We start from the raw sequence: 27227 nt of genomic DNA, 5'->3' as shown, positions 1-27227 counted from the left end.
CTAAATGGTTAACGACATGTGTCGGTGTTTGTGTTGCAGACACCAGTTTTATGTGCGTCTACTAACCGCAATGCGAGTGCCAGCCAGTGTTGTGTGTGTGTGTGTGTGTGCTTGTGTGTGTATAGACATCACCCGTGAAACTCATTGTATTATGCCATCATCAACCTTAATTCGCACTTTCCTTTTCCTCCTCTTCCCTTTCCCCTGTGTGGACTAGCAGGCCAGGGCTATGTTACCACCGGCCGACCTCCCCACCTTTTCCTCATTAAAATTCATTTCTCTCTCTCATACCTTCGTGGGCTTTAAACTTTTGACAAGAGCTTTACATATTCGAAGCACAACGAGACATTTTGGTATGGCTTCGGGTATCTTGTGCTCGATGCAGCAACTCCTTGAAATAAACAGAGTGAAAAATAGAGCATTTTTTGCTTTAAATAGCCAGGTCATTGCAATCATTGCTGTTTTGCCCCTTCTGTTTAGTTCAGACGTCTCTGTAAAATCTTTTCCGAACACCTTTCGACAAAATGTTTCAAGAACATGCCGGTTTTCGTTATTTAAGGGAATTCAGCGTTTTCTGCGCACTTTTATAGCATCTAACTACTCCAACAGACTTTCCTTCGGCTACTCTAGGTAGTTGACGTCTCCTCCAGAAAAGCTCTCGAACCACAACAGCAGGGGGAAATTTGTGTGAAAGGCGGTTGTACATTCAAGGGCTACCTCAAGAAACCGAAAGAAACGGCTGACATCTGCTAAGGCGGCTTTGTTCGCACAGGTGCACTGTCATTCCTTCTGTTTATTTCTGTGATTTATTTTGTGCAGCAGTTTCTTCAAGCTGCTACAAACGATCTTTATCTTGCAAATTTGGTTCTATGCCTGTAATTCACCACATTCGAAGTATCCTGCTATGGCGTACTGGGAGCGGCGTTCACATTCCACCCCCTTCGTACACGAAAGTGTATAAATCTTATGGACGTAATTTTCTGCAACCCATTTTTTGCTCCTAGAGAGGAGCCACATTAACAAAAATCCACCAATTGCTGAGGTAGTACTAAAATTAGAAAGGTGCAGGAAATGACAACACGTATTTAGTAATTTCCTCAATCAATCTCATGTGGCCACTGGCGCAATATTATAAAAGACACGTTCGATGCAGACGTGAAGTTCCTTTCTTCTGCCCCAGAACTGTATGGTGTTCAAGAATTACAAGACGCAGTTTCACCTGCAATTTTACTAACTGCTGGATTTCTTTGCGTAACAAACTACTTTTAAAACTTCCAAAGTTAGAACTTTCAATAGTGACGCGACTTTTAACGACAGTTCGATAGATTCCCATAGATTCCTTAAAAAGGTGGCACATTGGAAGTCAGTGTTCAAAGTGAAAAATTACAACAATTTTGGACCCCCGCGTGCAGAAAAAAGAGACAGGGATAGTCGATCCATCTCCAGGGCTAGCCCACTCCCCATCCCCGAGGGCCCAAGTTATTTAAGTGACATGCCAGCATATAGCACGTCCAGAACGACAACACGGTAGTACCTGACCTCCCGTACGAGTGGCCCGCCGAGTGCGCCACGCCACCAGCGATGAGGAAAGTTCCAGCTTGAGCTGCCATGGCGGCCGTGGTGCTGGCTCTATGTGATGGAGTAGAAGTCCTGGCGGGGCAGTGGCTACAATGTAAGCGATTTGTCACCTGCAGCTTCGCGGTATTCCCTGTGACTCTCAAAATGGCTTCCTGTAGCTCTCGAGATCTCTCTGGAAACTTTGTCAGATAGCCTCCTGAGGTAAATGTAGTTAATACGGTACAATGAAACTACATGATTTCTACACGAGACCCATTTAGTTGCGTGTGTCGCCTCAGCACCCTACGATTTGGGAATAAAAAGCTTGGCCGTTCAAATGGTCTCTTGTGCATTAATAATAACCGTAATGATTTAGAATGGAGAACTAGCCTTTTTAGCATTATGTCGTGCTTTTGTAACCGAAAAAATAAAAAAATGAACACAAATGCGCACACCAATGATATCCGCATGGGCGGTTAAATTTAACAGCAAATTAATCTCTACAGTAAATTTCATTTAGCGCGCTGAAATATTTATTGACGCTGTTTAGAGTACGAAGGCTAAATTATTCTATTATTTAGCCGTGCACGCAACCTAAGTATATGTCTTGGTCAAATGTTTTAGGGGAATCCCCCAAGGTGGAGTAGATTTGTATAAGGGAGTAATTACTCATTGGCATCCACCCGAGCGCAGCCATATGGCTACGAAGGAAAGCTATACAGCTTTCTTAGAAACTCCGTAGTTAAAGAAAAATTCGTCCTGGTCCGGGGTTCGAACCCAGGACCACCGCTGGGTTCGAACCCAGGAACCCCGGACCAGGACGAATTTTACTTTAACTACGGAGTTTCTGAGAAAGCTGTATAGCTTTCCTTTGTAGCCGTATGGCTGCGCTCGGGTGGATGCCAATGAGCAATTACTCCCTTATATACGTATATGTCTGTTTTCTTGTTTGTTTTTTCGATTCTCTTGCTGTTTTGAGTACGTGTTTTTTTGTTTTTTTATTCTCTATCCAATGGAACCATTTTTTTCGCATAAACCCATTCGTATGGACGAAACTGTGCGGACAAGCTCGGATGACACGAAACCGCCCACTTTTTAGACATTTTTCGCTATGACTAATTAACTAACAAACCACCTCAGCCCCCTGATTTCCGGCACGAGATTTTTTGATGCTGTATTCCTTGGCACCGTTCTTTCTCGCATAAACTCATTCCTTCTGGCGAAATTGTGCGGACAAATTCCGCAACCATAGCCATATAATGCTTACGCATTAAAAATAACCCGAGCTATGTAATTTTGACTATTGCGGACGTACGTAAAAGATGGCCAGCAGTAATTTAGTTCTCCTGAAATAATTTAAACCACTTAATCGCCTATATTTGGATCCAAGTGACCAGCTCGTGTTGATCATAAGCACAGGACTCCTTTAGCCAACATACTGTGACAGCGAAACACTCGTCCGCAGCATGACCTTCCGCTACATCCGGAAAAATTGAGCAGTGCGCGCTTTCCCGCTTTCCACAGTAACATCTGGATGTCTACGTTTCTCCTCAGTCGTCAGTACTCTCGGTGTAGCTTGTTCTGATGCCCCGCTCACATGAGAAATGAAAGCGTCAGATCAGCGTCCTCCACTTCATGGAAAGCACCTGTTTGTTTCTCGGATACTACGAAAACTGTGTCGGAACCGCCGCCGGCCTCAGCAGCTTGGGCTGCATTCCTTCCCGGTAATCTTCCTTTTCGAAATGTAGTGAGCTCATAACAGCCATGGAAAGCTGCAGCTAATGGCTGCCCTTGGCAATGTTGTGCCGCGACATGTTGAATAGCCGCACTTCCCGAACCTTTCCGTTGGATGGCAACTGATACTCAGAAATTTAAGGGTTTCTTGGACCATTATCTTCGTAACATGGCACGCAACACTTTTTAAGCACTCTCGAAATGCTTGCGGAGGATATAGAAGAAACGCTGCTTAAATGACTACGAGGGCAAAATATACCGGAGAACTTATCCCAGGGACGTTCTTTTGTTCTTAATGACCATCTAGAACAGCGCACTATACGAGTCCGGCCGTTCGCAAGCGTGATGCGCAGCAGCATGTAATATCGCCACATACGAAATAAAACATTTTAAACACCTCTTTAGCATCTATACGTGCACATAAAAAAATAATCATAAAGAGGGCACAAAAAATATTCCCTAGCTGCAACGTTTCTGTGAAGGGCTTAATGTTTCATTTTAATACCTTAAAGACCCACTGGGGGTATTACATAAGGGGTGGGTACATACAGTCACATGAACAAGTGTTATGTTGAAAAATGGTTGGTAACAGCTTCGGCGAATGTGGATCGAATGTGTTCGCAAGGATCTTTCTGAAGAAAATGCGCCGTCTTTCCTAGATCATCTCTCCTTGATTATCGTGGTTTAATGCCGGCAGGCACACATTTTACTGGTGAAAATTGCAGAGAAACTTAACACTAGTTACGTGCTATTAATGCGAAAACATTGTTTCTTTATTTTCATCGTCCTTTGATTTTGTTTATATATTTTCCTCCTCCTGTCTAATGACCTATTCCTAAGCATCCAGTCGTAAGGTAACGCATACGCTAGTTTCCTCTGTGTTCGCCAAGAACCAACATGATTTTGTGGCCGGATTCTGCATTGCAGAGTAAAGCGTATGTACGTAAAGAGTTAATGGCTTGGTGGGATTGATTTGAATGAAATAAAGAAAAAAGGCTATATTGTGGCATACGGGTTGCGTGCCCTCCTCGCAATTTGAAAGTCCTGGCTTCAGTTCGCCGCACCTGCGGAAGAAATTTTCCTTTTCTCTGATACCACGGACGTCATCTGGATTTTCCGAGATCACTTCTGCGGTGAACGACGCCTGGTATCAATACCGATTAGCGATGCAATGCATTAATATTCGTGACTTGTCGCCCGAGCTCTTGCGCCTGTTTTTTTCTTTCTGTCAGCGGCTTCTTATTGCGCCCCTCTGCTTTCCATGAAACCTTTAGAACCCAGCGACGAGCTCGAAAGCCATCGTAGCTTTTGTCGGCTTTTGTGAACATAATGTTCTGTGCTGGCCATGTGAGCGAAGGGAGTTTACCAAGAAAATGTATGCTCAGTTCCGGCGTAGGCTGCGGATTCCAAACTTGCCCTCTTAAAAAGGCACCAGCTGGAAGTGTGTTTTTGTTTTTTTGTTTTTTTTTTCTGGGATAAGGTGGCTTCTGGTAGTTGATGGCGCCATGTTAATGAGTTACGTACCTTCCAGCAGCGCTAGGAAGCTTGCAGGCTGTCATGTTCAATTCGTGAAATTTAGTGCTCGCGGAATGCAAGTCGTCTGTAGTAGAGTGCCGTGACAGCGCTTAAGAATGCGTCCCAAGACGTCTGCTCTTCCAATCGTGTATTTATTAAGATTGCACCGCCTCGTCAAGTCGACTATTGAGCCTACTTTCGCAGGAAAAGTTGCTGTTAGGAGCAAACGGCGACATGCTTGTTTTTGAGCTCAGTTCGTGTACGTGGAAACGTGACAGTCCAGCCCTGTATCACTCTTTAAGATGAGTATTAGTCATGAAATTTATGTCATTACTCCACTGTTGCCTCCTGTCTGAGTAGCACCCCAATTCTTATAACTGTCTTGTAAAATCGTGTGCCGCTCGCAAATTCTCAGAAATATTTTGGAGTTTATTTAACAGGAAGTATGCAGGCAGAAATAGAGCATTGTGCAGCTGAGATTTCGGTATTCAGAGGAACCGAATGCGTCTATCATCTCCAGCCCGTAACGTAAAGCGTGCAGCAGCACTTACAAACGGCGCTTTGAAGTAGCGATGGCATACAGTGATCATTTTTCTACTGGATTAATCAGGAGGCAGTTTTATATTAACCTTCGACCTCCTCCAGACTGCGCCAAATAAAGTAAGCGCGTGATGCGCAGGGCGATGGATCGTGCAGACGTGCTGCTCACACAGCACACAAAATCGTTTCACTGGCACAAGCAGTGTCTTTGCCGAATTCCGGGTGTTTCCTGGACGTCCGTTCGAAGGGCAATGAGACGACTGCTTCAAAAATGTTCTGAGTAAAAATTGATAATGAGGTTATTTTGGTTGTGGGACCGCCTTCCGGGCAGCAAAAGACGCATTTCCTGCAGCGAAAAATTTAATTTAAAAATTTTCCCATCACTCGATTCAAACTCGTGACTTCTACACGGAGAACGAAAGTTTTCGCCGTTTTGATGTGAATGGCGCTGTACCAAAGGCTCTGGAATCCGCGCTTGAATATCAGTGTGACCCAAGCAGTTTTTCTTGCGCAATCAGCTGGAGATACCGACACCTGTTCTTGGTTTTTTATTGTCTTTCCTAGCTTATAAAAGTTCCGTTTTGGGGAAGAGTGCTCGCGTTGTCGTAAGGTAGGTCGTAGTTTATGAATACAGAGCAACTTTAATTTGCCCTCAGTGTCACTTTAACCTATATCTACTGTGGCCTATTAAGCCGTGAAGAGCGAACAAAGACGCCCAATACTGCCATGTGAACTAATATTATTGTTCCTAACTGAATTCTACGCCAGCCATACCTGACTGGCCAGCCTGCTCGCTCTTTCCTCCGCCTGCTTGTCTCCTTGCAGCGCAACTTACCGATCACAAACACCTGCATGGTGGCGTAGACTTCGTCGAAAGGATGCCACACTCGCTGAACGGAAAAGACTTGCGCAACGCTCTCAGAGATGCCTACATCCAACAATAAAGCCGGAAAGCGGAAAAAGTAGACCTAGACTGAAATGTGACAGCGTGCAATGTGACAGATATTTTTTCTTTATATTCGTGTACATTTCACATTCTTGCTGCCACATGCGCACTAGACAGTTAAAAATAATCATAATAAAAGAACTTGTTGCATCAGCCCTGATGACTTAGTTTTCTCGTCTTGTTAAAGCCCCTGTACCAAAAAGATTTTCAAATAAGCAGTATAATTTCCATACCACCTTTCTACCTTTAAATAGAGTGCGGACACTGCAGTACGCACCACATCCCACTGAAGAAAAAAAAGCGCGGCATAGGGTAGCTTTCAGGGTAGCGCTTTTGCCGCTTTTGGATTTCGCATTGGTCACTCCGCTTAAACCAGGGGTACAAAACAAATCACGTTCTAAGCTCTACGTTCGCTTGGGTCACGCGTAAGTGCGCATCTCTTCAGGCCCAACTCAAAAAACACGACACCTTAACGACCGGGCAGACACGCGCATGCACAGTAACATTTTTAGTGCACCAGCCCTTAAGGTTTCAATGCACCAAACCAAAGCCGATCACTTGGAAGGTTTTAGTGATAGGATGAAATACAGTTCTGCAAAAACGCCGCACCGCTGACGACTCGAAGTGATTGGAAAAATATGCGTTAGCAATATTAGCTGCATAGTTTGCGTCACCCCTGTGCAGAGTGCTCTAGCGAAGCACGGCTCTGCAGAAAAACTGACACCACGTCGCAGCTTCTAGCTTTTAGAGGCAACATTAGCGCGGAAATACGGCCAGACAGATTCCGCTCCGCCGGCGTTTTATCGTTGCGCTGTGCTGAGCGGGCTTCTAGAGAATGGTTTGGTTTATTGGGGCTTAACGTCCCAAAGCAACCCAGGCTATGAGGGACGCCGTAGTGAAGGGCTCCGGAAATTTCGACCATCCGGGGTTCTTTAACGTGCACTGATATCGCACAGTACAGGGGCCTCTAGAATTTCGCCTTCATCGAAATTCGGCCGCCGCGGCCGGGATCGAACCCGCGTCTTCCGGGTCAGCAGCCGAGAGCCGTAACCACTGAGGCAGCGCGGCGGTGTTCTAGAGAATGGAGATAGGTGCGAGCTCGTAAGTAGGCAATTAATTTTTACACATACACAGGCACCAGCACGCACGCGTGCACCACGCATTTTTCTTCGAAAAACGACAATACTTCCAACGCTGTAGAACTTAAAAGAGATTGCAGGAAAATATATATCGGCAGTACATATCTGGTCAATAACGTCCAAAAATGGGACTTCCTTCGTTGGGTAAGTCACGGTTCATTCACAAGGATTTTGTTTCTCGTGAAGAATGTTACCTTGCATTTTATTTTCAACAACGACAATGCTATGTTCAATTTAAATACCGAGAGAAAACGAAACTGATAAATGCTTCAGGTCGCTGACCAAGTAGGCGGATTGAGAGCGGAGTACACGGCTACATGATGGTTGCTCAACACACTGATGACGTGGCCCGCCACGAGCAGCTGACAGCTCATTGAAGGCCGCTGCAGCTTCTAGAGCAGCGTATCTCACTTTGCACACGCAACTGTGATAGCGGTAGATATTACTTTGGAGGTTAAGAGTCGCAGCTGAATGGCGCCTCGCCAAGACCAGCACGTATGACATTGTCAGTAGACGCGCAGGATACCAAAGGGGAATACACGTGGGAGGTTAAATATGAGGTTCACGTAGAGGTCACACGACAAAGAACTTTTTTTGCGCTTCACTGATATAGTAGTAGTAAGAGACCTTTATTCGACAATAATTTATAGGCCGAGCATGTCGACCGCCTGGGCGACCAGAACTCGCTGTTCTTTTTCCCCTTCAGCGCCAAGCCAGTCGAGCCAGGTGGTGATGGATAGAGAGGGTGGGGGATAGCAACCCGACTGCTGAGCAGCCGGAAAATAGAAGAGGCAATGGGCCAGGTCCGCATAGACACAGGGGCAGTTGGGACAGGAAGGATCCGACCGATAGCGATAGAGAAAGAGGCGGGACGGGGTGATAGCTACATTCATTTGGACGTGCCGAAGAAGGCGAGACTCCGGCACCGTGAGTGATGGATGAAGGGGAGGGTAAAGGCGTTTGTCGAGGCGGAGCTCAAGGTAGACCTCTTTTATGGTGCGGCGAAGGGTGAGTCTCCCACCGCCCTCCGAGGGCTTGGGCCAGGGGATCAACGATGCCCGGAAAAGTGTGTCGCGGGCGAGCTGATGGGCCAGCTCATTTCCGTCAATCGATGAATGCCCAGGGACCCAGCGGAGGAAAACGATGGAAGGCTGCAGTGCGGAGACCACTCGTTCGACCTCCTTTGGGAGAGAGGGGTCAGGGTGCGTTTCTGTATATGGTGTATAGCGGCTTGTGAGTCTGAGTAGACTGTGTACTCTTAGAGCGATGGAAGGAGGGCAAATGACTGGAGGGCATGCGCAATGGCGAGGACCTCGAAGGACAATGCGTCTGGAGGGTGTAGATACGGCCCGCTGGTGTGGGTTTCAGGAGCAGGGAGGTGTGGATGGTACAGGGCGTAGCCGCAGGAACCTCGCGGAGCCACGAAGCAGGCATCCGTGCAGGCTGCACCCTGGATATCAAAGAGAGGGGAATAGTGCTGCGCGGCCGCATGACGACGGCCGGCGTGCAGGACGGGGGACATATTGGTCGAGAGGGAAAGGATACGAAGATTGGGAGCGGGGGTGGGAATAGAAGAGGTAAACGGGGAGAATCGAATCGGCGAGATACTCGCTTGAGTCAATAACCACTGAATCTGACGGGCACACTTCGTAACTTCCTGACTGCGCCAAATAATTCCTCCATAAAACCTACAATGAAGCCTGGGAGATCGGCTGCTTGCGGAGCTCCTGGACATCCTCCCTTATTTCTCTTATTCCAAAGCTGGGCAAACCTCCCTCTCTCTCTAACCTGCTCCCAATCTCCCTTCCGTTGTGCGTTGGTAAGACCCTTGAGCGAATGGCTCTGACTCGCCTCTCTAGTTTTCTTGAGGCACGGGAGTTCTTCCCCCCGTTCTCTCATTGGCTTCCGACACCACGTCTGTGCACAGGAAGTGTTTCTGATTCTCCAACAAGCCTTCCTGTCACCTATACCAACTCAAATTCACGCACTTGTGACCGTCGATGTTCTCAAGCCTTTGACGGTGTTTGCCACGATCACATCCTTTCTCAACTCGCCTCTTTCGACTGTGGCTCCCTCATGTACTCCTGTATCCGCTAATTCCTTTATAAACGTGTGGCTCGCTTTCGAGTAGACACCCACTTGTGTGACCCACACCACCTCACCCGTGGCACTGCTCAAGGTGCTGTTCTCTCTCCTACTCTTTTCAATCTCGCTATGGCCCCTCTCGCCTCCCAGCTAGCTGAAATTCCCGACCTGCATCATATATTTTACGCCGGTGACACCACTCTCTGGTGTTCATCTGGCTCTTCCGGTCACGTACAGGACACCCTGTAACGTGGCCTAGATCTCATCGACTCCATTCGCACCACCGCTGGCCTCTCTCCTGCTCCTGAGAAATCCGAGCTTCTCCTTCTCAACCATTCCTCCTACCAGCGCTCACACAACCACTTCGTCTCTCTCCACCTTTCTGGCTCTCCCATTCCTGTCGTCAAACAGTGCAAATTTCTTGGCTTCCCTTTGCATGAGGTCAAGAATGTGCAAGCCCTCCGCCGCGCTGTCACCACCTGCCACTCGGTAACTCACCTCCTGCGGCGCGTGGTCACTCGCCGCTCATGTCTCCACGAGGCTCACGCGTGCCGAGTTGCCCACGCGCTGGCCATCAACAAGGTCTTGTACTTTGCACCCTACGCTTCCTTCACTCAGACTTAACTGAACGCTCTCGAGACTGTCCTTGTGGGCCTCTACAAAGCAGCTCTCAGTCTCCCTATCACTACCTCTACCGCTAAGCCCTTTGCCACAGGCCTCTTCCATCCTCTTCGTTCTCTTCTCAGTCTGCATCATGACTCACAGCTTGCCCGGCTTTCCCTCACGGATACAAGTAGATTTGTTCGGGAAGTACAGAGAAGTGTGTAGATGATGTTAAGGAATGTGACAGAAGTCACAATGTTCTTTGAGTCAGTCTTCTACTCTCCCCCACCTTGGGGGATTGCCCTAAACATTTGACCAACACAGTTCCCACCTCGAGTTATTGATCAATTCGCTCTCACCCTACCATAAGCTTGCCGTCCCGGTTAGCTCGATTGGTAGAACGACTGCTCCGGTGAAGCGATGGTCCCGGGTTCGAACCCCGGACCCGGACGAATTTTTCTTTAACAACGAAGTTTCTGAGAAAGCTGTACAGCTTTCCTTTGTATGGCTGCGCTCGGGTGGATCTCAATGAGTAATTACTCCCTTATTGCTCTTTCTATGTGTAGTTCACTCTTCTTCAACGCTATAATCTTACAGCCAGGAAAAGTGACCAGTAGGCAGGTCGCAAACGAGATCACGACAGAGTTGGTTCCCCTCTCACCTTGTTTACTAGGGACTCATACCGAAAGAGTTTGCAAACGAGCGAGATCTGAAATTTTAGGGCCATACTTCTTTTGGACTTAAATAATAGAAGCAACTGGAAGCATTAGAGAAGCTGCTTTTATGATATATATAAGACCTTATAAAAAAACTGTTCAGTCTGATACTCGCAGGTCAAAAATTCTGCCACAGAGATCGTGGACATAACATCGGTTGGCGATATTTTTATGTATAAATTACTACTTAAGAGTTCATTAGGTCTAGGCCAGAAGCTTCGCTGCATATATTTAAAGCTGTTTTGCTGCGCTTGTCCTACCAGAATTAAGCACAGAGCATATTTAGTTATAACTGCATTATATCATAATAACTTCAGAGCTTCGAAACTAGGCCTGCTGATGAATGGCCAATGACAATTTTACTTCTGGTACACCATTTCTTAAAGGGCGCTGACTATGTTTGGTCATTTCAGGTAAACTAATCGAATGCGTAGGTTGGGCTGATATGGCCATCTGTGCAACGCATTAAAAACAAGCGCGTCCTGCAGGCGGGGGAAATTCAAATCAAAGCCAGTCTGCGCTCTATTTCGGCCAAGCCAACCTCCTCTTCATCTACGCTGGCAGCCAAAACTTTACAGTGACGCTGCAGCGAGTTTAATTTCATCGGCCCATCATTCTGGCGCCAGGGTGAGTGACGGACAAGGTATCTTCCTTTGCTAATTGTTTCGGCTATTTTAGAGCACAGCTTTTAGGCGCCCGTTTCTGCATTTCGCAGCCTCGCCGTCGCCGTTGCCGCCGCCATCGCCGTTGTCCGTTGTAGCCAGCAGTGGACAGCCTTTAAGATGCGAAAGCAATGGAGCGGGAGCATGGAAAGGGGAGGGTAAAAACGCAACCTCTCGCAGCCTCTGCCTCAGGGCTAGAGACGGTCGCTTCTCCTTTATTAGCGTTGACAGTGCTCGCCAACAAAGCAGGTCGCTCGGCTTTGTTGTCGATGGGGTTGGGGGGCGCTGCTGTGTATAGCAACCGTGACGTCCCATAGCAGCGGTAGAACGAGCGCGCGCGCGTCGACGGTGGCAGCTACACCGCGCCTCCTTCGTCAGACCTCTCGTTGCAGTCGAGTGGGTGAAACGCATGGCTCCGAAGAGGCCCAGTGATCCGCACCAAGCGGTTCGGGGAAGCTGTTGTGGGCTGACCACAATGCCTTCGCCAAGCACACTTTATAATTTCCAAAGTGTCTTCGGTATTTTTTTTTTTTTTGAGGAAAAGAAATGCGCAGTATCTGTCTCCCACAGCTGCGAAACCAATAGAGCTAGGGCTGGGAAAGCAGAGGGAAAAATTTGTAAATTGTTTTTTTAGGAAAGGAAGTGCACGGTATCTGTCTGACACATCTTGATGGACACCTGAACCAGAGGTAAGGCGCATAACTGCCGTCTTGGAACAGTGGACACCTCAATCGTGCTTTAAGCTACATGGTAGTGGTTACAGATGTGCGCTGCATGCTTTCGCATTGACAACGTAGTGCCAGAAACGCTGCCACCTGCCAGGGTGGCAGGGTGGGTGGGGACTTTAATGTAGATATAAAGACAAGCGGGAATTTAGCACTTATGCGGGAGAACATCCCTTTCCTCTCGCTCGTAACGGCTCCAACAGCTGTCTCGCGAAATACTTGCGCTGACCTCTTCTTTGAGAACCAGGCATTGGTGCAGCAGGCCGAGCATAATATACATCTATTTCTCCGTCCACATAGCTTCATTCATGACAATCAAGAACTGTTAGTGGAGCGTTTCTTGAAGAAGGAATATGTGTGAAAAATAACAAGTTGCCTGCAATTGTACATACATGTCTTGCTTGAATTCTTTCCCTCAATCTATCGAAAAGCTGAAACAGCCGATGAACTGCGCTCAAATTTCGCATTAAGAAGTAACGCAATCATCGGAAATTTTTTTGTTAAGCGGTTTGCTTTGGCACACACACACAAATAAAAGGTGCATATTTTTTCACTGCCGTGGCCCATTCCTGTCTCTCCGTTATCTATAGGCACTACTTTGCCCTTCGGTCGTCGTACCCGTGTTTATCGGCGACGACGACGCGAGCGTGCGCCTTCGGTGCATTCTGTGTTGTGTATGCTTCCAGGAATACTCAAAAGCATGCCACGAACACTCACAATCTAGCGACTTTCAGTCAACATCACATCGGAGGGTTTAATTGCGCATACCCTGCTCATCAAACGACGGGCCGTACTCTGGGATTATTGCGTCTTTGTTTACGCAGTGAGTATGAGCGCAGATGATCGACCCTCCACGGTGATCGTGATCTGCTGTGGCAGCACGTAGCGTAGACGCTGCCTATAGTCGCCGCAATTTATATGTTCGTGAACTGCTTCCTGTGGGTTGTAAGTAGAGAAGAATCGGGATACATTCTCCTTGAATCTGTCGCCCTCCGGCTATTGCTGCCGACAAAGAATGCATGCATAATCTAGAAAAAAGCGCATATCAGCTAGCTGGCTGAATGTTCACCTAGTACAAGCTGGTGAACTCTAAATATTTAAATACAAGTCGCATCTCCAGATGCTACAGCTTCGCCGTAGGGAGCTAGCACTCGAATGAGAGGCGCTACAATCCGACCTAGCGTGTCGGCGCCTCACGCACCGCGAGCGCTTGCTTGACCATCCGCGCTGGAAAATTTTTCTCTTTAATCAGTCCAATACGAGTTGATGTATGGGTACAGCACTTCTCAGATATCTTAAGCATTTCTGGCAGAAGGGCCGAGTATGAAGCTTTTGAGGCAGTTGGTGACGATTTATTCGGCCCCCGCCTGACCGCTGTGAGCTATACTGTGTGGCCGCATATACCTGCACAGATGCTTCGAGCATTCTACTCGTGAGGGCTTTTAATAAAGGTTATGTTTCACTCACTCAAGCTTTTCTCAAAACATATCCGGCTTTCAATTGCGTAGAAAGCAAGGAAGACCACTTTCTCGTATCGCGTTTAACTACAACACTTCGCCAAACACAATCACAACATGTATTAGGCGCGCGTCTGAGCGCGTACTCGGCGCTGAAATGTGCAGCCACTGTCGTGAAAGTCCTCGAGCACCATCGCAGTATCAGCCGAGCGCACGGAATTAACAGCGGAAATAGTGTGTGAATCAGAACTATATGCGATCGTAATGTGAGCATTGGTGCTTGCGAAGTGGTGACACGATTTGGTTTGGTTTATGGGGTTTAACGTCCCAAAACGACTAAGGCTATGAGAGACGCCGTAGTGGAGGGCTCCGGAAATTTCGACCACCTGGGGTTCTTTAACGTGCACTGACATCGCACAGTACACGGGCCTCTAGAATTTCTCCTCCAAAGAAATTCTAGCCGCCGCGGCCGGGATCGAACCCGCGTCTTTCGGGTCAGCAGCCGAGCATCATAACCGCTGAGCCACCGCGGCGGCTGGTGACACGATTTAAATACGATCACACACACGCACAAAATAACTTTAAAAATGAACAAAAAATGTAGACTACATTGCATTCCGCGCGAACGAAAGGTTTTCTGCTCCTCAGACGACGGCAATGAGTAGGCAGTGCTGCGAGACGGGGCGCTCGCGCATCTCGGACGTACAATTGGCCAGACACGCTTTTACTCTGATCAGAACCTCCGGATTATTGCATTCGGTCTAAAAAAAAAAACAGCGAGAACTGTTGCAAAAGGCGTAATTGCAGACGACCCAGACGATGCGCGCCGTGCTCAAGTCGAAACGAGCTCCTACGTCGAGCTAGAGATTTCAGCAAACTTCGCACGATGAACCACGGTCCTTCTAGTACAGAGGGCAAAACACATGCCTAGAACAACCAAACTCTGTGTTCCGCCGCTCCCAAAGCCGTTGGGAAAAAGACGAAAAAAATTGACGATTAAATTCTATGAGTTTAACTGCACATGTTTACATCCAGACATTTTTAAGCAAATCTTATCGCTAGCTATCGCGTGATCACCCCGAAACAGGCTCAGAACGTGTTCTAGACATGCGTTTTGCCCTCTTACATATAAATATGGCTGCACGCGGTGCCCACTTCCATAGCACCTCTTCGCCGTCTGCTAGCTGCACGAGCCAGCCCCAGATCTGCCAGCACAAAATCGTCCGGACCAGTTTGGCTGCCCGTGGGCGGTCCGAAAACCCCAGCCAGATAAAAACCAACTCGCTTTGGGCAGCCACCTGAAGTGCACAGAATGACCCGAGAGGAAAGAATGGCTGGCTCCCCGTTCTGGCAACCCGTGGGCAGCCCGTGGGCTGCCAGAGGCGAATAATAGAAGAGGCCCACTCATCGGCGGTAGGAGTAGGCCTATGGAGTTCGCCGTATTGGTACGTTGGCGATTTTGGAGAGTGAGTTCACAAGTTTTAGTGAATACAAATGGTCATCCAGCATTGTTTGAGGCCATAAATCGACTACTGATTACATCTTAGCAAGCACATCAATCTATCAGGAAGCGCCCCTGCTAAGCTGTGTGACCCGGTCTGCCGACCAAAAGTTGCATGCGCCCGGCAGTATTTGTAGGCGTCACTTATGGACAACAAATTAAGCCATTTTAAATAATGCAAACGGGTGCTGCATATATTTCTAAATAAGCGATTTAAAGTCTAAACTTCGACAGATCGGAGAAAGCGGAGAATCGCCGGACGTAAGCGGTGTCAGCAATCTGGCTATGAAGCGTTCCAAAGGCTGGCGCTCGCATTCATCGGATATTCATGCGGAGTTGTCGCACTGCGTAAATGCATAAACGCAGAACCGGCGCAAAATAGAAGCGATTGTTCATACAAAGTAGAACGTACCTTACATTTCATGCCAAACGAGCGTTCAGTTGCTGCCAGTGCACATGCAGCTATGTAACAAAAGTTGCGCTGAGGAGCAGTGGCCGTCATGGATACATTCCTAGAGAAATTATGTACTCGCGATGTAGATGGTGATCATATAGGTTTATCTTGAAACATTAATTTAGCGAATACACTGACGGTGGGCGAAACAAGCAGCATAAAAATCTGTGCCTCTCCCGTGAACGAGAGTAGAGTAAGCATGAAATGTTTACGGGCCTAATGTCATCTCGGTGGATACCCGAACCGCACCGTACAGGAAGGGAGGAACGCCACCACCCGTTCAGCGCGATGCCTTGCCATTTGAACGCAAGGTTTTTTGAGGAAAGGAAATGGCGCAGTAATTCTCTGCCATCTCGGTGGACACCCGAACCGCACCGTAAAGGAAGGGAGGAACGCCACCACCCGTTCGGCGCGATGCCTTGCCCTTTGAACGCAGCGCTTCTCCCCCGGATCACGTATGACAACGAAGTGTAACGTGGCATTTATGTGCTTTTTGCACGCCTTATTAGAAATCGGAAATTATAATTCCGTGCATTATCAAACCCACAGCTCCACTGATATCTTGATAAACATTGAGGAGGCACTGGCAGCAATTATTTTTTGTCTCGTCTGGAGACCAACCGGTGCTTGCATGCCGGTCGCGTAGGAGGGCTTAGAGAGTCTCGTTAAATCTCGTTAAGTCTCATACGGTGCCCGGATGTTCTCGTTTCAGAGCCCGGATGACTGGAATTCAGTGCCCGGATGAGTGGATTTCAGTGCCCGGATGAGTGGATTTCAGTGCCCGGATGACGGGAATTCAGTGCCCGGATGACGGGAATTCAGTGCCCGGATGAGTGGATTTCAGTGCCCGGATGATGGCTCTAGGTCTCGGCGTGACGTCACCACACTGCCGACAACGGGGGCTAAAAGCATTTCATGCTTAAAAACAGCTAGCGCAGGAAACGGGACGAGAGAACGAGGACACACCACGAGCGCTACTAACAAGTCTTTATTGCAGCGAGGCAAAAATAGGAAAGTTTAAGGGTCTAGAAGAATCATTGGGTACAACTCACGCGAGAAATTACAGAAGCCTTCGCAGTCAGCAAAAGAGGCACAGATTGTGTTAGCGCTCCGTCTGTCTGTTTGCTGGCTGAAGAGATCGCCTTCTTAGATAGCTGAACTTTTGACTGCCGCGTTAGCGGTTCTTTGTTTTATGTTTGCGTATGCAACATTCCTATTTATTGCCTCCCTGCAATCTCTGTCGGTTTGCTGGCTGAAGAGATCGCCTTGTTAGATAGCTCAACTAGTGACTGCCGCATTTGCGGTTCTTTGTTTTCTGTTTGTGTATGCAACCTTCCTATTTATTGCCTCGCTGCAATAAAGCCTTGTTGTTAGTCCTCTTTCTGTCGAACCGTTTCCTGCGCTAGCTTTTTTCGTGGATAATCAACAGGCCTAAATTCATGCCTTAGCGAAGCAGCACAAAAAAAAAGAGCAGCAGTTACTGTAATCAGCAGCAACGGGAACCGGAGCAGTCTCGCAGCGCGGCTGCACGGGCAGAGCAAAGTGAAGGAACCGATGGGTATTGATCGCCGCGGACAATGAGGCGTCGTGTCGTTGTAATGTGACCATAAGATCGGCCCACAGACGCGCTGTCGACTGCGGTGTACTACGGGCCACCGACACACGCCCGCCGAGCATCGGCGTCGGCGTCGTGTGGCAAAGGTATAGATACAACGCAGAAACCAGGTTGGCATACGCGGTTTGGAGACGGAGACGAGCCCAGGGGAGCCGCTTGGTTGCAGAACTCGGTGTCGTGCCTCGCTACCGTGGTTTTTCTTAGCATATCGCTGTACATACCAAAGTTTACCGGAATTTTATAAGGCGCGAGTATACGCGCTGCATGTGTACGACTGCAGGCGGCGCAGCAGTCCATGTGCCACTACTTTTGGGGCCCACAGGACCAGGGTAGCTGCACTTCCTAAGCGTGACATCTTCTCACACCCCGGCGCTCAGGAACCGAAACCCAAATCGCTCAGTATAAATAATGGAATAATAAATTATTTGCGGCGCATATATGAATCGTGGAGCATGTATTACGCCTCCTTGCGCAATACGCAACGTTTGACACAAAAAACACACAGACCAAGAATTTGGTGTCTTCGCCCCTTTAAGCTCTCTCAAATTTTTCTGTTACAACATCCTCGGCGCCTATCCTATTTTGTGCGATTCTGTGACATATAAGGATGTGCTATTCAAATTTCGCCGACGGGCTACATTTTCATCAGTATCCAGCGCCCTACACGGATGGGAGCAGGACATCTCATTACATGGTGTGCGTCCTGGTAAGTGTCACCAGCTGCATCTTTTAAAGACAGTAAAGGAACCGTCGAGCAAGCGCATTCGTTCCATTTACTCAGGAGCAGTTTCGGTGTCACCCTCGAACGCCGCTGCTCCTCAGGCATGCATGGCTGCAACAGCTGAATGCGCAATTTTTTTAGCGTTGTGACGAACCAATCTGCTCGTTCCACACCTAGTAAATGGCATCCAACTCAGATACGAGTTGGGTATATTGAAAAACACAAGTCGTCAGAAATTGTATGCTATTTGTTTTGGATCGATTGCACAGCAAGGGGCCTATAGTCAAGTTGTTTCAAAGTATCACTGCAGAGCTCTGTATTTACGCGGCCCTGGCGGCGGCAGTGTCAGCCATGGCATAGAAGTAATTAAAAGACGCCAATTGCTGTAGCTCAGCAAAACCAACTGCGTGTTGCTGTGTCATGTATCTAGTGTTCTCTACCTCACTTCTTCATACTTTTGCTCTGCCAATATCGCGCGGCAGCAGGTCACGCTGAATACTGTTGCACTTTAAATTTTGGCTCATGAAATCGACGCAGCTGTATACGGAAGACATGATACATTGCGCTAAAACGACACATACGAGAAGAACACAAGTATAGGACGAGTGCTCGTCCTGTGCTTGTGTTCTTCTCCTATGTGTCGCTGTTTTAGCGCAATGTATCATGGCTTAGGTAGAGCATCGCCAACTAGCCCGACAACAGCTCTTGTTACTCCACACGAAACAGCTAGTGTGCACCGAAAACGAGTTTCACGCCGCCGGGAACTTTGCTCCCTGCATGATTGTAGGGTTCGCCCCTGTCATGACCATTATGGTGATGGTGAATTCTAATAGCCCAAGAGCATCTGGCCACAGAGCGCCGTGACACAAGATACTTTTGTCTATGCAAGGTAGAATCGAATTCTACTTTCTTTACATTTCACTTATATAAGCCGAACACCAAGCTCGGGAAAGGCTCGCACCAACTGAAAACCGGTCGGTACATTATTTCAGTTTTTTTTTTTGGCGTAGAATTGCGTCTTTTCCTCACTGTATTGCGCGAAATATGTTTTTTCTGTTTTTCAAAGCAACGCCGAAATGACCGCGACCGGAGACAAAAGAGGCTTGCGGGAGAATTGCTCATTATACAAAAGGTAGCCCCTGCAACACGATATGAAATTTCAAAGGGCACTCTCGTCTAACGGCGGGTGACGAATGATTGAGTTCGGAAACACATTGTATGCACCTGAGCACACGTGCGCACCGTTATTGTTCGGAGGCGTTCAGATATTATAACAATTGGCGATAGTAATTAGACAGCAACTATATTTCTCTCAGCAATTGTACTAGTCATTGTATTTCCAGTAGTCACTGCATCGCCACTGACGACTAAATGTTTCAAGTTCGTATTTATCATCGGACGTATTACTGCCTGCTCATTATAGATATGAGAGAAGCCAAGAGCCACAGAAACCAAGGGGCACAGGGGATTTTTTGATTATTTATTTTCTGCTGTTGTTCGGTTTAGAAAATTACTGAATATGTTATCGCTTAAAGCTAATTGATTAGAAAAGCAGAAGAAAAAACAACCACATGCCGCCGGTGGGATCCCAACCCACGACCTCCGAATTACGCGTCCGGTGCTCTCCTGCTGAGGTACGGCGACGGCTGTCAAATCTTCTGCTTTCGGGGGTATTTATGTTTACAAACGACCTAACTTTGAGAGTGTACGTCAGCGCCACCCACGTTCTTAAGCGGCGGACGTAGCACGTCCTGAGTTACCGCTGATGTGACGTAGAACGTCATCGAACGGCGAAGGCGGGATCTGTGTGAGAACCCTCTTATGCTTCCTATGGCGTCAAGGCTGCCAGAACCGATGCCCTGGCTAAGCAATTAAGCAAACAAGGGAAGGGGAATGAGGGGCTCGTTATAAATATGAGAGAAGCCAACACCCAGAGAAACCAAGGGGCACAGGGGATTTTTTTTAATTAATTTATTTATTATGTGCTGTTGTTCGGTTTAGAATATTACTGAATATGTTATCGCTTAAAGGTAATTGATTAGAAAAGCAGAAGAAAAAACAACCACATGCCGCCGGTGGGATCCGAACCCACGACCTCCGAATTATGCGCCCGGTGCTCTACCGCTGAGCTACGGCGACGGCTGTCAAATCTTCTGCTTTCGGGGGTATTTATGTTTACAAATAACCCATCAGCGCCACCCACGTTCTTAAGCGGCGGACGTAGCACGTCCTGAGTTACCGCTGATGTGACGTAGAACGTCATCGAACGGCGAGGGTGGAATCTGTGTGAGAACCCTCTTATGCTTCCTATGGCGTTAAGGCTGCCAGGACCGAGGCCCTCGCTAAGCAATTAAGCAAACAAGGGAAGGGGAATGAGGGGCTCGTTATAAATATGAGAGAAGCCAACAGCCACAGAAACCATTATCGAGTTACACGGGAGCCTTCATACTGTTAGCGGGAATTTGAAAGCCTTCTTCCTGCCACGGCTGTGCGTGTGCAACTTTTGTAACACCTGCATAACTCGAGAAACAAAAATTCTACTGGCAGGAGATAAAACATACCGGTCGCGACTATTAGGCTGGTCGTCCGTTTGCATCAGCCAATGCCGTTGCGTGGCTCAATGAAACAGGTTTTTATCCTTTGTCTTCCCCTTCTCAGGAGACATCTTATTGCAAGTGGTCCCAGTTAGGCTAGGTTAGCTACATTTTCAGGTCGTGCTCAACCCATGTTTACATTGACTTGGTACTAGTATTGGCTGTGAGAGACGCCGAAGCGGTGGACTCCGGATTAATTTAGACCATTTGGCGTTCCTTACCGCGTGCTGTCATCGTAGAGCACGCGGTCGTTGGTCCATTCCGCCTCCATCGAAATGTGAGCGCCGCGCCCGGCATTCGTTTCCGGAACCTTAGGGTCAGCAGCCGAGGATATTGGTTCAGAAAAATCCGGGCAAACTGAGAGTGCAAGAAGCTGGCTCACTCTAAAAGGTCTACGAGAGGAAAGACTTGGGAGTGCGAACAATGCGGTATCGGAAAAAAGTTCCCGTAAAGTGCGCCAAACGCACGCTTATTATCAACATCATTATTATACGATGGCATTTAATATCCCTTTCAATAGAAAAGCCGGCGTCCGTCCGGTCGGGTCACGAAACACAGATGGCCCGGCTGTCACGGTAGGCAGGTTGCCACAATCACGATTTCCTGACATGGCAGGTGGGAACAAAATTAATTCAAATGAATTCAGTGCAGTTGCACCTGCCTGTCATGACCCTTCGCATCAGTTCACTGGCCGAGAAATGGACAGCGTCCCGGAGAACTATCTGTCGAAAAATCAGCTTGGCGGGAGCTCGGGGAAAGCAAACTAGATCTCGAAAGCCCCGGCAGTGTGCTTGAAACACTAGAAGTGTGCTTGAAACACAGAAGTTTGCTTGAAAAACAGCCACCAGCCGAAGGGCTTCCCGCATCTACGAAAGAGAAGCGGTACTTGCGCAGGAAGTGTAATGCTATAGCGTTGTACTCTTAAAGGGAGGTTAAGCTTTTTACAATTTTCTTTTTCAGCTTTCCCGGCGACAAAAACAGGACCATATCTTCCGGGGGACCCTGTAAGTCCGCCATGTGCCGTAATCTCTTGGGCGTATTAACTTTTATGGTAGCCTCGCAACCACTTACGCGTGCATCGCAGCGGGAACGAGGTCGTGGCTAACTGAACTAAAACGCGAAGGCGATCCTCGAATGCGACCCAGAACCAGTTGCCAGCGACATCATCCTAGATGCGGTACTTGCGCAGGAAGTATAATACTGTAACCTTGTACTCTTAAAGGGAGGTTAAGCTTTTTACAATTTTCTTTTTCAACTTTCCCGGCGACAAAAACCGGACCATATGCTCTTTACATTACTACCTAAGCTACCAAGCCTTGTTCCTAACGCGACTATAAAGGGGGAAGAAGGGCAAAGCAGTAATTTCCTATCACGATACTGTACTGCCCTATTCCAAGACACGGACATAGGAAGAACAAGCCAAAAACTGCACTCCGCTTGTAGCATTCTTTCTACATCCTTGTCTCGGCATTGCTCTGCATGTCATCGTGAAATTATTCACCAACTCGCCCAATCGTCAACCCTTGCTAGTATTATGGCAAAAATATTGAAGGAAGCATCTTGGCATTTGACACCATTTAAATGAACTGACACCTTCCGATGCTTTTCAATTTCAACAAAAGGTATCACACTTAAAAATACCCCGTTTTCATTAAATGTATTGAGACTTGATCTTCGCGGCATCCTACTCTTTTCAACCACGATGCCCGTTACATTAGTTCATAAGCTCCCAAGCCTTGTTCCTAACGCGGCTGCCGGTTCAGCACTTATCAGGTCAGAAACGTCAGATTCAATTCGCATGTGGTACGAAGTTTTAACCTTACAGTCTAACGGCTGCTATGTCATTGAAGCTTATTAGCTTTTGTATATGACTATTGTTTGCAGCGTCGCTCTCGGCTTTCTGTTTGTTTCGCGTATAGGTCCTGTTCGTGCCCTCTGTAACAGCTGCAAATTACAGCGGAACTTTGTTCGCTTCATCTTGCGCAAAAAGGATGTCATCAGGCCCCGCTCTACAAGAACTACATAGGTTACATGAACTGAAAGTCCAAAAAGGCTGGCGTGCGCAGTAAGCAGCCATCTGCGACAGGTACGGCATTGCGCACTTTGAAAAGATTTAATAACCGGTGATAACAAAAAAACACATTTTTGCGACGTCTTTATTACACCTCTTCTGGCCACCATGCCCTTACTCATACAACGGTGATGTGTCCCATGTACCGCCATTTGGGGTTCTATCTGCTTCTATTTAAGTTAAGGTACAATTTTAATGTACCTCGGTGAAGTTTATAGCACTCACATAATTATTCTTGAGTGCTCCCAAAGAGCATCGAATATCTTTTGATGGGAAAGTGCGGTATCGACTTTTGAATCTTCGATTCCCAGCGAAGGGTTTGCGGTTCTGTTGGAAACGAGGGCACGAGGCAGAAGATATAAACGCTAGCCAGTGTACTGCGCTTGTGTCCACGCCAAGCCTATATATAGAGATCGATCTTCCAAGGATTCATCTCCTGCTCTTGAAGACTACGATCTTCTACTCTTCGCAGTAAAGGCCTCTGGTGAACTGTTGAAAGTATTTATCTGATTCCCATACACAGACTATGGAGCTAAAACATCATTGCGCCGAGGGTTGCGGGTCCAGCAGTGGGCGATTCGGTAGAGAGGATCCGTTAGGGGCTGGTGTTCTAAATGTAGACAAGCGCTCCAATGATCCCGGTACAGGGTGCAGCCTCGAAGGAAATCGCACACCGTCGCCAAGACTGGTGAAAAGCGGTAGCATCCACCGCCACACTCGCGGACCAAACACTTCAACGAAGTTTTCGTAGCGACCGATGTCGAACGAGTCCTCGGAGTTCCGGAAGATTGGTCCGCACAAGTCCTCTAGCGTCGTTTGGTTGCTGAGCACCATGAATAGGTGTGTGTACAGGAAGACTCCGATCCAGATGGCCAGGAACGCTCCAATTAAAAGCAGAAATTTTATATGGACTGAGGACGGCATGTCAGAGGCGCCTAGCCACGACAAGACAACGTATGTGCCTGTTGTGGCCGCGCTGAAGAAAGACAGCAATACCAAGTAGATGAGGGTCAGCAGGAAGAACTTGTGGTTGGCAAAGTGAACGCAATTATTGAACCATGGGCAGTGGTGGTCCATTTTGGGAACGCACCTGCGAAAAGCATGAAATTTCGTATAACAACAAGGCAGACGATGAAGACGCGCAAGAAGCTTTGCGAAGACGCAACCCCTGTGTAGCGAATCGCAAAAAAGTGACGTCCAACACAGCTCCACCTCTGCTCCCATTTGCAGATTTCGCTTCCCAGAAGGGAGTCAGTTTATATGTTATTTGTTTAGCTCCAGGCTTGAAACAGAAGGTGCTACGCCACTGAACACTCAAGAAAAAGAAGCGTGAAAAAACTTGGCGTCCATTCGGTGATGCATGGGCATGTTTAAACTGGTGTACAACTCACTATACGTATTTCATGCACAAAACCAAATGAAGACCCTTTAATTGCTAGCATCAGGCAAACCTTTAAAAGAGAAGAGATGCTTGGGCCAGTTGGTATGACATTTTCCTGAAGAACAGTGCGAACTTGAACGAGGACTGAAGGAGGACACATGGACAGACGCTGACTTGCAACTGAATTTTTTATTGCTTGGACCATGAAAATAATCATGTCGCCACCAAACAACAAAAGAAACAACATACACATTGAATCATGAAACTGAAGAAGCCAATCGCTGTGTCACCTGAATGTGATTAAAAAGTTGAATTCTTTAGATAAATTTGCCGAAGAGAGGCTGCTGATACATGTTTCTGCTGACCAGGCAATTTCTTCGGCTTCAATGATTTCACGCGTTAGCTGTTTTTTCTGCTTACTTACAACCTTGGTTTTTCTAAAGTCCGGCTGCAGTTTCTCCTCTCACAATCTCTGCAATGAATGCCTAGATGCGCTTTCATGGTGTTGTTCACGCTGCTGTTGTGTTCCCTGAGGCGTTCGTTCAGGCATTTGCCCGTCTCGACACCATATTGCTTGCGCAGGATAGTGGGATGACATCGACAACACCTTATTGGCAAGCTGCGAAACGGTTCTCGTGATTAGTGGCACACTCTTGAGCGACGTATTGAGAGTTAACTTTTTTACATTACTTACCCTAGCATATCGGCAGCAGAGAAGACAATCCTAACTTCTGCACGCTTGCCATCTTTCCCTGCCTGCTTGCTAAATGATGAATGCAGGGGACCACTGTGTTCTTTTCTCTTATGTTGCTAATGAAATCAGCCAGCTTTTCGTTCTCGTTCAAACTTCGAAGACTGGATTCTGATATAGATATGTGCCGTCGTTTGGGCAACGAGCCGTCAGGAGACGGTGGGTTTCGTGGTTGAAACTGCCTTTTAATGAGTGCATGCAAGATTTACTTACTGCTTTGGCGAAGCACGACTTAGCTACGGAATGTTTTACCAGTTTGGAATCCCTCGAAGAAAAAGGAAGCAAGGGTTTGTTCTCACGCGGTTCGTACGACCAGCATCTATGGTTCTTCTTAAAACTGAGTTTCAGGTCCAGAAATCAGAAGGCCTGAGTTTGAGGCAATTCAGATTCAGGCAGATTTTGGCGGCAGCAGCGGTGGGGACTGGACGCAGGCCTAACTGTGTCAACGCATCTTTGCAGAGACCGTTGTCGACTACCCGGACGCTGTGTTCCACGAACCAGTAACTTGTCACAGAACACCTGGATGGCTACCAGCCCAGTACTTCGCTGAGGATTCTTCGGAGAGGGTTCTGCTGATGGCTCTTGTTGGATTACCTGCTGAGCTGACTGCAGCGTCACCCGTCTGCAATTTCGGAAGCTACAAGCCTTGCCTCGCCCACTTCGTTTGAGCCATTTTGGCGGCAGCAGCGGTGGGGACCGGACGCAGGCCTAACTGTGTCAACGCATCTTTGCAGGTTGGTTCTTGCTATTGTGTTCTACTTATCATTTTTCGCCGCTGCTGCTGCCAGCTTTTGTGCATTGTGATTAAAAGGGAGGGTACCATGACCCGTGAAACGTGCATTGCTTGCAAGAAGGCTGTGCCTGATGTTGGTAACAAGATGAAGTGCTGTGAGTGTGAATACTTATATCATTTAGGAAAATGTTCCGGCATTTCTGAAGCTGCTTTCAAGACTAAAAGTGAAGAAGAGTTGAATAAGTGGAAATGCCCTACTTGTTATTCTGCTAGGCTGAGAAGCGGTTCAGGTAGTACGTGCAAGGTGGTAGACGAGCTGCTACAGAAAGAAGATACTGCAGTGGAATCACCTTCTAGGCTTCAAAATATGCCCTCAGTAGACTCAAAATTAAACCACATTGTTCTTCAACTAGAGGCACTCCGGCGGTTGCCGGAAAAGGTAGACGCTGTAGAAGAAAGCATGAACTTTATGAACTCTAAGTTTGAGTCCCTCTTGTCTAAATGTGAAGAAGTAATTTGCGAGAACGCATCCCTCAGAGCTAGCAATGAACTTCTTCAGAAACAAAACCGAGAGTTGACAAACCGCATCAATTCACTGGAACAGTATTCAAGAGCTAATAATGTTGAATTGAAAGGCGTACCTGTGACTACAAACGAGAACTGCGAGCTGATTATACAAGAAATTGGAAAAAAAGTTGGATGCTCTGTCACTTCCGATGATATCGACGTCTGCCACCGAGTTTCTCTCAGACACAGCTCAGACGAAAAGAACCTGATTGTACGCTTTGTGTCTCGGAAGCTACGTAACGAATTTTATCAAAAAGGGAAGAAAGCGCGACTTGACACTGAGAGCTTGGGCTTCTCAGGCGATAACAAACTGGTGTTTGTGAATGAGCACCTTACTCCAGAAAACAAAAGGCTCTTGGCAGAAGCGGTCAAAAGGAAAAAGGAAAAAGGGTGGAAGTTCGTATGGACAGATCAAGGACAAGTAAACGCGCGAAAGACAACAGACAGCCCCATTGTTCGTGTGACTTGCGATGATGATCTGGCTAGTATCAACTAGATAATCTCAATGGGCATCCAGGCGACTTATCCGACTGTTGACGTTATCAATCAGAGAATAGCATCACAAGATGTGCTGCTGGGTGCGCATTTCAATGCCAGAAGCCTGAGAAAAAATGTAGATTCTATATTCAACTTCACAAACTTATTCGCTTCTCATTTTGCCTTTTTGGGCATATCTGAAAGTTGGCTAAGCCCAGAGGAATTGCAACTTTTTAACAAAACCGGTTACAACCTAGAAGCACAATGTCGCAAAAACAAACTTAATTCAAATTTTCCCCATGGTGGTGTTGTGTTGTATATCGATGAAAATATAAGCTATAAACGGCTGAAGCATGTTGATTTCTTAACAGAAAATTGTGAAAGTGTTTGGGTATGCATAGAAAAATCGCATTTACAGATGGCTAAGAATCTTATCATTGGAGTGGTCTGCCGATCGCCTTCAGCGCTATACCAAGAGTTTTGTTCTGATTTTGACCGCATACTTTGTTCTTTTTTAAATGATAATGCTGCTGTAATCATTATGGGTGATTTTAATATTGATGTATCAAATAACAATTGCCCGTCATGTTATGATTATGTTTCTTGTTATACTAGTTACGGGTATACGTGTCTTGTTGACTTACCCACGAGAGTAACAGAACACAGTGCTACAATTATTGACC

General features: G+C 47.3%; 2 protein-coding genes across 2 annotated transcripts in view; both read right to left on the bottom strand.

Moving 5' to 3' along the window:
• The window catches only part of LOC149357973 (palmitoyltransferase ZDHHC2-like), a 34095-nt gene extending 32485 nt beyond the window's left edge, over window positions 1–1610 (bottom strand). The window contains exon 1 of the mRNA XM_089576692.1: window positions 1540–1610. Within this exon, the coding sequence (XP_089432818.1) occupies window positions 1540–1610 (71 nt within the window). The remainder of the gene's footprint in view (window positions 1–1539) is intronic.
• A 21565-nt stretch (window positions 1611–23175) lies between these two features.
• Window positions 23176–27227, bottom strand: part of LOC149357972 (palmitoyltransferase ZDHHC15A-like) — a 30015-nt gene continuing 25963 nt past the window's right edge. Inside the window, exon 3 of the mRNA XM_089576691.1 lies at window positions 23176–23725. Coding sequence (XP_089432817.1) covers window positions 23176–23725 — 550 coding nt within the window. The remainder of the gene's footprint in view (window positions 23726–27227) is intronic.

The sequence above is a fragment of the Amblyomma mixtum genome, chromosome 3, assembly GCF_055824585.1.
Source record: "Amblyomma mixtum isolate Tamu chromosome 3, ASM5582458v1, whole genome shotgun sequence".
Taxonomy (NCBI): domain Eukaryota; kingdom Metazoa; phylum Arthropoda; class Arachnida; order Ixodida; family Ixodidae; genus Amblyomma; species Amblyomma mixtum.
This window is presented reverse-complemented; position numbering and strand designations above follow the sequence as displayed.